Here is a 10,804-nt window from a genome sequence, read left to right as displayed (position 1 = left end):
TATTTAAGGCTGTGGCTGTTGTGAAGCAAGAAGGTTTTTTTTTTTTATTTTAATGGAAAGAAGCAGAAGGTTTCTTGCCAAAGACTGTATTCTGAAGCACCTCTGGGTTTTTCCTTATGAATCATTTATCCCACTCTGGGACTCTACTATTTGTTAAAACATGGAAACACTGCCTGAATGATTTAGTGTCTGCTACCTTCAGACCAACCCCATCCCACCCTTGTCCTCTCCTGTGACCTTTTCCTACTGCAGATACTATAGGGTTAGAAGTTGGCTACTTTACTGTAGCTTGTGTCCTTCTGACTGGTCAGTGCCTATTTTCAGTGTTATCTCTGCTTTCAAAAGAGATAATGCGAACAAGCCTGGTTGATTGCCCTTAATCTTGCAGAAAAAGTAAAATAAATTCGGAGGAGAAATTGATCTAAACATTTTGAGGGAAAAAGGGATGATAAGGTCATTGATGGAAAAATTGTTCTTGGAATTATTAAAGCGGAAAGACCCAACAAATTCTCATAGAAACCATTTAATGTAAGAAGCTTGGTTACAAAATATTAGCAAGATTTCCAACAAATATTTCTTGTGGTGTGACATTTCGTAGAAATAAATCTTTGAGTCTCTGGACTTTAGGATGTTGCTCTTTTTATTATATGGGTGAAAGAATGTGATTTAATTGAATTTTGTCTCCTAAATTTTATTATGATATGATTAACAAACAATTAAAAGCACAGGTCTTACTCTGATAACAGTATACACGCACATTATCATCATCCCAAATATCCTACGCCTTATGTTCAAAATCCCATAGTTCTAAAACATATATTCTGATGTCCAGCAGTGTAGGTATAGATTTGTTTGCCATTGGCCTTCATATAAGTATAATTCTACAGTACGCACTCCTTTTAGTTTGGTTTATTTTGTGTAGTGTGATGTTTTTGTGGGTAATATTTAATTATTTTAAAACACACTCAAATGGACAATGCATGATATCGTTGAGATTGATCCTTGTTGCTGTATTGGTAGCTGCTGTATCAACAGTTCCTTTACATTGCCCTGCTGGTCTAGTAGTTACAGGGTGACGTGTTAATTGCAAGGTGAGCAGTTCAAAACCACCGGCCACTCTTTAGGAGAAAGATGAGGCTTTCTGGTTTTGCTGAGTGTTTGTGGGCTCAGAAAACCACAAGGACAGTTCTACCCTGGTTTATAGGATCACCGTGAATTAGAAAAGGCTCCATGACAATGATTTTGGTTTAGGTCTGGTGAGCCTTCCTTTATCTATTCTCTGGTTAATGGACACTTAGGTTATCTAACATTTTTGATTTATACTACACAGCAGTTATCATCATTCTTTGATAAGTGTCTTGTGTACGTATGTTTTTAATTCTGTGATAAAGAACTGAGGCTATTCATGTAACGAAACTGGTTGACACAGGTCTGAATCAGATTCTGTTTTATCCTCATCCAAGCTTCTACTTTTATGGTATGTGACTCATGGCAACACTTTTGACCAAGACAACTTGTTCTGCAACCTTCTGAGGTGGCCCGCTCACACGATGCAGAAACCCGAAGGAACTAACTAAAGAAATCAAGCAAGTGTGTCTAAGGTTGACTACCCCAGTGAATCAAAATTCTCGGTAAATGAGGCTTATAGAGAGCGTGGTGGATGTGTACTCATCAAGTGGTCCCCGTGCGCTTTCCCAGCTCTTCTCCGGCATCCTGCAACGCTGTCTGTAAAGCATGCACTGATGCTCCTTCTTCAGAATACAGTTTGAACTTTCCTTCCGTTTCATCTCGATGAACAAATCTTTGAATCCGAGGATAAACAATGATCTTATTTACAAAGCCTCTATCCTCAGAAAACATCCTCTTGGTGCAATGCTTGGCAGTGGAACGGTTGATGCGTGGAATGGATGTTCCCTTTCTTTTTGCCTACAGAATAAACATGTTACCTTTTATTAAAAAACCAATAAGACCGGTATCAAATATTCATAGATGATTATGAGAATGAAAAATGAATTTATATACATGACGTTTTCTTTCAAGCAAGTAGCACTCTAAATCCTTAAAAGTTAGCAACTGTATAAATATGTATATCATAAAACTGCTTCCTTCATCAAGAAAGTCTTGCTTTAAAAGCGTATCACGTGAACCCAATAGCATGTTTGGTGATGTGCTACATTGACATTTGGCCCAAGCTCTTGACCTGACCATGAACCAGTAGAAAGAATTAGTGCCATGTGTTTTCTTGTTAGGCCGCTTCTAGTAAGTGGCGATGTCATTAAGAATAAAAATTAAGTTTGGCATGAGATCATCTGAACAGGTAAAATGTTTAAAATCAATCAATATCTCCGAAGAGAACACTAAGGGCCCCAAATCCCTCCACTCTTAATATGTTATTAAATCATTTCAGTTAAAAGCAACAAATCTTCCATTGAACATACTTCCTGTGTGGATGGTTGGATTGGTTACCAAAGAAAGTGCTTCCGTTTCTCTGAAATACAACGAGGTGGGCATCAAGCCAGAACTTCTGTGTCTCTCATGCAGCAACCCTTGCATTATTCAACAACACCAAAGAGCTGGTGTGGTAACAGTTTTGAACTTTAGCTATAGGAGTGGATGTTCTATAACGTCTTTGTTCAGCGTTGCTTTATTTGTTATGAAGATAATTTTACACATGATAAATTGTTTATATTTTAAGTGTAAAGTTCAATATTTTTAAGACATTGTACCTGATTAAGCCATTTATCTCCATTAAAATATCTCCCTATATTTCCTCCTATCCTCTTACAGTTAATTTATCCTCTTATCACTTATCCCAACTAGTTATAACTAGGATCCAAAGGACAAGCCCTCTTTGGTGCCTGGCTTCTTTCAATCAGCATTGCTCTGGAGACTCATTCATATTGCATGAATCTGTAGTTCACTCCTTTTCTTTTCTTCTATGTAGTGTTCCATTGTACGAATAGAGAATCGTCTCTCCACTGGTAATGGACATTGGTATTTTTTCTAGTAAAGAGTATTAGGGACATAGTTGCTTTAAAACATTCTTATTCAAAGCTTCTTGTAGGGTTTTTCTTTTTCTTTGACAAATGCTTAGAGAAGAAGCTGCGCACCATATGATAAGCATGTTCCACATTCTCACCAGTTCTTAGTATCATCAGCCTTTTAACATCAGTCAAGAAGTAGACTTACTTTGTGGGTTTACTTTACAACTGTCTAATACCTTGGAGTATATGTTTCATATTTTTATTGGCCACTGCCATATCTATTTTTGTGGGATTGCAGGTCAAAACTTTTTCTCGTTTAAAAAATCAGGTTCTGCTTTACTTCTTAATATTTACTTGTAAGACTCATTTACGAATTCTAGATACAAGGCTTTTGTCAGATGTATGAATGGTGAAGGATTTTCCCGATTCTCTAGCTTTGTCTATTCACTTTTTAGTGATGTCTTTTGAAACAGAACAGAAGTTCTTGAATTTTATCAACTTCAAATTATTTATTTTTCTTATATTATTGGTAATTTTGTATCCTGTCTAAAAAAAGGTTTTGTTTGAAAAACATTTGTTCTGTTAATAGTCCAGAATGATACCAACTATCAAATGGTCCACTATTGCCAAATGGTGGGTGTAGGCACCTACACAGAGGCACTTACCTCCGAAGGCCATCCTGGAGATCTGTTTGAAAGGCCCTAGCCTGGACCCAGGCACAAAGCTCCCTTCTGTTCTAACGCACGTGGTGTCCCAACGTTGGAATATCTTGATGGTGACAAGTAGCAATGACAACAAAGTTAGTTCGATGTAATTTGCTAGGATTTAAAACTTAGGTGTAATTTTCATGCTCGCACGATCCATTTGTTTGTGCTTTTCGTTTATGATGTGACATTGCGGCTGAGGTTTATTTTTTTTCTTTCTGGATACCGAGTTTTTCCAACACAATTTGTTGAAAACATTATGCTTTCCCCAGAGAACTGCATAGGTGATTTTATTTTAAAAAAATCAATGGTTTGATTCTAATTGTTAGAGTTCCTTCTTGATTGATATGGGTACCTTTTTCTTTATTGTAGCTTCATATTGTCTTAATGCCAGGCTGTGTATCCTCTCCATGTTGTTCTCATTTCTTAGCATTATTTCCCAACTTTTCCAAGAACCATGGAAATTTTTCATATAAACTTTACAATTTCCACAGAAATTATGAAAGCTGCTGGGTGACTTTGGGCGCCCGCAAAAACATCGTGCAGAGTCCTCACTCCTGGGTCTGCCAAATTTGTTTTGTCTTTCCGGACCTGAGGTCAAAGCCACAAACATGCTGAGCCAGATCCTCGGTCAGGCCAAGAAGCACCTGAGCTTGATCCCTGTCTTTGTGTTTATCGGAGCTGGAAGTACTGGAGCTGGACTGTCTATCATGCGTCTGGCATTATTTAATCCAGATGTCAGTTGGGACAGAAAGAACAACCCAGAACCATGGAATAAACTTGAGCCTAATGACCAATATAAGTTCTTCGCTGTGAACAGGGATTACAGCAAGCTGAAGAAAGAAGGCCCTGGCTTCTGAATGAGGTGTTTCCCATAAACCTGCTCAGAATGAAGGTCTTCCAGAAGTTATCCGCACAATGTTCCATGTAACCAGGATATGGTTATCTCGTAAAGGCACGAAATCATGTTGCTGTGTTGTGTTGGGGTTTACCCTGAATAATAAGCATGTGAAACTTGAAAAAAAAATCTGATTACAAATTTGAGAAAATAAAGACTAGATTGGCCCCAAATGAAGGAAGGCATACTTGAACTCCATAGAGGATATAAATGTAGTTCACTGCATAGATTGTGTGTAATTAGTAGGAATATTATATGATATCATAAATCATTTGTTTTAAAGACATTTTAGTCACTTTACATATGAAAACAAGTAAACTTGTCTGGTTTTTTTTCCCTATGGTCAGTATCTCCCAATTTTCCACCCTTAATAATTTGTATGGACTAAATAAACAAACATGTTCATGCCCCACTTTGTTCCAGTCAGGTGAACTACATTAGCAAACAAAACAGAATCTCATTATGTCTGGAAATAACATTCTAATGGGGAAAAGACACAAAACAAAAAAAGTCAACAACATACACAATGAGTAAACAGAACATTGAAAGGTGATGACTCTCATTGAGATAGCTGGATCAACTGAAGTGCAGACGGGACACTGCAATCTGAAAATGCCCGGATCTGGGCCCGCTAACCCAAAGGTGGATGGTGCATATCCCCCCGCAAAGATGAAACTGGCTGCTCCTGGGAAGATTCCTGCTCTCAGACACTTTCTACAGGATTTCTCTGCGCTGGAACATACTCAACGGCAGTGGATTTAGTTAATCTGACGAAATCTCATGGGGGAGGTACAATCAGAGTATAGACTTTGAGGAGTTAGACCTGTGGGTAAAAGGAATAAATCCAGGTAGAAGGTCTAAGTGCAGAGGCATTAAGATAGGGGGATAGCTGGCATATTAAAACAAACAAACAAACAAACAACAACGAGCTAATATGGCGAATGTGGTGGCTAATAGGGCAGGATGCAGGCTAGTGGAGAGGGAGGTCAGAGAGGTCATGGGCGGGTCATACGGAATAGCTGTTTTAAGGATTTTGGCTTTTGTTCTGGCTGAGGCTTACAGTGGCGTGTGTGCCCCTGGACACGCACTGGCGTTTTCTAGCACTACCTTGAGCAAGGCAGAGGCCCGGCCAGGCCAAGAGGCCTGAGGGGTTCAGGGGCTAAGTGCCAGAGAGAGGCCTCCCTGTGTGCAGAGCCAGGAAGACCTGATGAAGAACAAAATCCTGAGGGGCTCCTGACGCTGAAGTGTCACCCATTACTTTGGCTGGGGAGCCCCTTGGCCACCCATTGAGCTGCAAAGGACAGTCCCAACCAACTGGTCCCTCCGGGGAGAAGGATGAAGCTGTTGACTCCATGAAGAATTAGAGTCTTGGAAACTCCAAGGGGCTGAGAGGTTCATGCTGCTGAGGGCCATTGAGTCCCTCTGACCCTCTGGGTGGCAACCACGTGAGGGAACATTTCGGCATCACGTTTCCAGAGACAGCTATGAAATTAACCAGGCTGGCCTCTAGCTCTCCTTCGGTTTCTTCTGGGATCTGGCAGCCTTCACAAGCAAGCTGCATTGACTCATAATAGAGATGTATTTTGCATTGAGCTCAATAGTTGAGGGTTATAGTTTTCTCTGTTACTCCCTTTTAGTCTCCTTCTATTTCTCACAATTCTTTAGGGGAAGTTTCCTGTGTCTTCCAAATGCGGAGTTCAATGGTGATTTAAAACTGAAGAGGAGGATCCAAGTTTGGGGGAGATTGTGTCAAATTCTGCACCATAAACAAAGCATGATCCGATGGTATGAAGCCTGGCTTGCTTTTCACTGCTTGTTTTGCTTCTTGCCTTTAACAACTCTGCCACAAAACTGTTCAAAGCGGCCGGCGTCTTCCAAATTAGCATTCGTAAACTAGGTTTCAAAGAATAGCATTTAGAACCGCAATGTAATTTTGTCAGCGTGGTAGGGGAAAAAAAAAAAAAGAAAACATTTTGTCCAGTTTGAGGAAATGCTGCTCATACAGGGGGAGATTATTTGGTAACTTCCTCTGAAGACCTAGCTCCGTGTTATAATCATCTTTAAATGTTTATGGAGCAAGGTTAAGAATTCTAGTTACATGACTCACTAGTATTTTTAGCAAGTAATATATTTTGGCCAGAAATAAAAATGAAAGATGCAGGGAGTGGCAAATTGTGGGGGTGTCCTTGAGTGTCTCCTCTTTAAAATACAAAGGAGATCATCTCCCCACGAGCAGTCTACCAGGAGGGACCCAGAAGGGCTGGAAGTCTTTCCTAACTCGGTCAGCACCTTGTACCACTTCTCTTCTGCCCTTTCGTTTGGGTAAGCATCACTCTCTAAGTCTGTAATGGAAAACTTTTGCCCAGCTCTAATAACTGTTACAATTCATGCTTAGAGAAAATGAACTGTTTTGAACTATGTTTTGCATCGTTTTATTTATTCTTATATTTCTGTAATTCTATCTTGGTTCCGTCTCCACCCTGACTTGTTAAATGAAAAAGAAAACAGACACGGCTACATCGTTCTTTTGCAGATAATATAAAGTATGGCTTTTCTTGTGTGACAGACCTTCAGCTATTCTTAGAAAGCCTTTTGACTGGGCACCGGGCTAGCGGTGTCAGATTACAGGGCACGGGATTCCTTGATCAAAGTTTGACTCTCCACTCTCCCGTATTCTCCCAGTCTGGAATCAACCCCTGGCAGTGGGTTTGGTTTGGGGCTTGGACCTTTAATTTGGAGCTGCTTTGTGATGACCTAGTTGCATGTGTGCCTGTGGGTGTCCTGGGTGGATATCTATGGTTTTATATGAGTAATTATAAGATTGAATTTCCCATGGTTAAACTTTATGTGTGTTTTTTTTCCCCTTTCTTCTCTAAAATATCAACTAATGTTATGACATCTTAACTTACCTTTGTCTGGTCCCTTCTCACTAGAGTGGGAGACCTGCATCTCCCAAATATTCATGTCATGACACATGTCTGAGATCCACCTGCTGGTGGATTAATCCTCCAGAGAGATGTTGAATACACCATGGCTCATAAATGTTTCACTTGTGGTTATGTGTGATTTAATTTTTCAGCAGACTACACAACTGACTAATCTTTCTTGCTGCAAATCTTAGGGACTTTCATCTGCCTCCTAGAAGATATTTGCACCATTGGACCTCATTGATTCATTGAGAATATTGACTAAACTGAGAATGGGACTTTGGGTCTTGGCAATCCTAATAGTTCTCTTAGATTCGATAACAGCTCAACTTAGTAAGTACCGCTTTTCAACAAAATTTCATATTTCTTTTAAATTAAGGAACCCCAAGAACATATGGCTTGTTTCAAACTGCTTATTCTCAAATCTTCCAGCATAATTGTAAACCAGAGAAACCACTTTTAATCTAGACATTCATCTAAACAAACATCTCAGAAATTTAGTTTTATATATTCGAATTTGTCAGAATTTAATACAGCGTCTGTGCTTAGGAATGCTGCAGGCACTTGCTGCCTGACACATAATTTGGTTAGTGAGCTGTAGCTGCTTTTCTCCAGAAACTGTGCGGGAGATTTAGGCCCTTATTTATTAATCAGTTGTGGTGGTACCTAACTGAATATTTCATTAAAAAAATCTTAATCACTTATTGATTCATATTCAGTTGGAGTATCACAAAGTATGGCCAATTTCTAAATGAAATTCTAGAAGGAAGCATTTCAAATACATGGATTATGATCTTTTGGTATTTTAATTTGCAGGTAAAACACATTGGGGTCTGGAAAATGAAGCCTTAATTGTGCCATGTCCTAAAAACCCAAACCCTGCCTACCCTGTGGATTGGCACCACCCAAGCTCAATGGCAAGGATTACCACTCAGAAGGGGCATCGTGTCTTTGCCTCAGGGAACCTTCTGAAATTCCTACCCACAGAAGTTGGCGATTCGGGAATCTACACTTGCATTATCAAAAGGTATCGTGCAAACAGCCACCCTCATCAAAAAGGAGGAGCTGATATCAAGGGCTCAAGTAGAAAGCAAATGTTTTGGGAATGATGATGGCAACAAATGTACAAATGTGCTCCACACAACACATGGATCGAAGGATTGTGATAATAGTTGTAGGAGCCCCCAACAAAATGAATTTTTTTAATTGTGAAGTGACTGGAATAAGAGGATGTGTAGAAATACTATCAGGTTAAACGTTAGGTGATTATGAACTATTTGCATTAATAATTATAGGGATTAATTCATAACATAGTTAGAAAAAAGGTCCACCTTTCCTAAGTCAAAAAAAAGTGAGAACATTTATTCACTTTTGACTGGACGCAAATAAATAAATAAAAATGAAAAAACGCTAGAGCACATTATACACTAAAAAAAAAAAGGCAATTAAATTAACGAAAGTTACTTGAGAGTATGTGGTTGCCAATTAGTCACGATTTATATAGATCGTTAAATGTTTTGATGCTGTGCCTACAGTTGGTGCATACAAACTGCCAGGGGAACTAAATAAACAGGATGGAGTACTGTAGTCAGATGCCTGGGTTCTAAGTTCTGACAAGTTCAGACCTCAAATTCAAGTTCAGATATTAGTTATCACTGTGATGCTGGCAAGTTATTACTCCTTCATCTCCCAGTTTCTTCATGTATAATATAAATAAGATCTACCTTAAAAGGTTGTTGTGTGAAGAAAAAAAGTTGAGGTAATGAATCAAACGTACTTAGCACGCTGGTTGATACATTGTGAACAATAAATGTTGGATATCTTTATTATGCTGTATTTATAGTATCACAGCAGATATCATAGAACATGAAAAAAAAAGAATGGAAGATCACTTGTAGGGCTTATGTGACCCCTGCTTGCATGGTAGTTACATGTTGGACTGATAACTGCAAGGCCTCTGGTTCAAAACCTCGAGCTACTCTGCAGGAGAAAGATGGGGCTTTCTCCTCTCTTAAAGACTGATCGTCTCAGAAAGTCCTGGGGCAGATCCACCCTGTCTTATGCGACCACTGTGAGTTGGCGTTGATTCCAGGGCAGTGCGTTTGTTTGCTGTTTTTGTTTGATCACCTCAAGAGCAAGAAAACATTCTTTAAAAGCCTAGACTTTAATGATTACTTTTCAAGTGAGAAAATAATCATTATATTGCTTTAAGAGGACAAGCAGAAGTGAATAAAGACTAGAGTTGATTCAATTATTTCATAGTATGCTGTGACATCTTATACTTTTCTGGCTTTTTTTAATAGCCCCACGGTCAACTTCACTAGATCTGTGAATCTCACAATATATCAGAAGCAGCCAAACTGCACTATTCCTGAGGAGTTGCTGTATTCAACAGTATCTGGGACACAAAAGTTTTCCCGCATAGTTTGCCCAACAGCTCCATTGTATAATTGGACAGCGCCACTTCAGTGGTTTAAGGTAAAACTAGCTTTTGAAGAACTAAAAGGAAAGTAGAAAAGTCGTTTTGCACGAAAAGAAGCCCCGAACATAAAATGGCCTTTTCATTTCAGAATTGCGAAGCTCTACGATTCGATAGCGCTGAGTTCAGGTACAGCAGGTCTGGTCCATACTTGCACGTTCAAAACACAAGTCGTGACGATGAAGGTGATTATACATGTAAACTTATACACAATGAGAATGGAATCCATTATACTGTGACTGCAAGCAGAAAGTTTATATTCAAAGGTAAGCCTTTACTTTAGCCAATTAGATGATTTGGAAAAGGACAGAGTCAGAAGAGTTTTACTCTTCTTGCTGATATTTCTGCACTTTGTACTTTGCCACTGAACCGTCCTCCTGCTCTGTCTTATCTTGCACATGCTCTACTCTGACGCAAGTAAACCAATTTAACTGCACTGTCAAGGTTAATGTCAGAGAAGGCCATGGTACTCATCAAATCCTTATCTATTTTTTCTTCTCCTATGACTTCATTTTTCAAAGTTAAAGAGATTTCACACTAACTCGATTTTCTTATCTTGAAAAGCAGTAGAACAAGTTAGAGAGGAGGAGTAGCTTCTTTTTTCCGTGATACAGTATCAGGAGTTCTTTACAGGGGAGGAGTCAGTCAGCGAGTTTTACAGGAGATACCAGTGAGTTTTACAGGAGATACCAGTGAGTTTTACAGGAGATACCAGTAAGTTTTACAGGAGATACCAGTGAGTTTTACAGGAGATACCAGCGAGTTTTACAGGAGATACCAGTGAGTTTTACAGGAGATACCAGCGAGTTTTA

At 39.2% G+C, this 10,804-nt stretch overlaps 2 protein-coding genes across 2 annotated transcripts in view; both read left to right on the top strand.

Annotated features, from left to right (window-relative positions):
• Window positions 1–4,299: 4,299 nt before the first annotated feature.
• On the top strand, window positions 4,300–4,548 carry LOC115873240 (cytochrome c oxidase subunit NDUFA4-like). Its single transcript, XM_045283805.1, has one exon. The coding sequence runs from the start codon at window positions 4,300–4,302 to the stop codon at window positions 4,546–4,548; it is 249 nt and encodes an 82-aa protein (XP_045139740.1).
• A 2,292-nt stretch (window positions 4,549–6,840) lies between these two features.
• IL1RL1 (interleukin 1 receptor like 1) overlaps window positions 6,841–10,804 on the top strand; it is an 18,647-nt gene continuing 14,683 nt past the window's right edge. Inside the window, exons 1-5 of the mRNA XM_004704442.4 lie at window positions 6,841–6,908; window positions 7,708–7,846; window positions 8,330–8,540; window positions 9,817–9,991; window positions 10,084–10,258. Of these exons, the coding sequence (XP_004704499.4) occupies window positions 7,786–7,846; window positions 8,330–8,540; window positions 9,817–9,991; window positions 10,084–10,258 (622 nt within the window). The 5' untranslated portion in view covers window positions 6,841–6,908; window positions 7,708–7,785. The remainder of the gene's footprint in view (window positions 6,909–7,707; window positions 7,847–8,329; window positions 8,541–9,816; window positions 9,992–10,083; window positions 10,259–10,804) is intronic.

Source organism: Echinops telfairi, unplaced genomic scaffold (assembly GCF_000313985.2).
Source record: "Echinops telfairi isolate 266 unplaced genomic scaffold, ASM31398v2 ScPeMD7_7467;HRSCAF=8505_1, whole genome shotgun sequence".
Lineage (NCBI taxonomy): Eukaryota > Metazoa > Chordata > Mammalia > Afrosoricida > Tenrecidae > Echinops > Echinops telfairi.
This window is presented reverse-complemented; position numbering and strand designations above follow the sequence as displayed.

Bases quoted from the DNA above. Each gene is read 5' to 3' on its own strand.
- LOC115873240 (XM_045283805.1), top strand. From the start codon at position 4,300: ATGCTGAGCCAGATCCTCGGTCAGGCCAAGAAGCACCTGAGCTTGATC.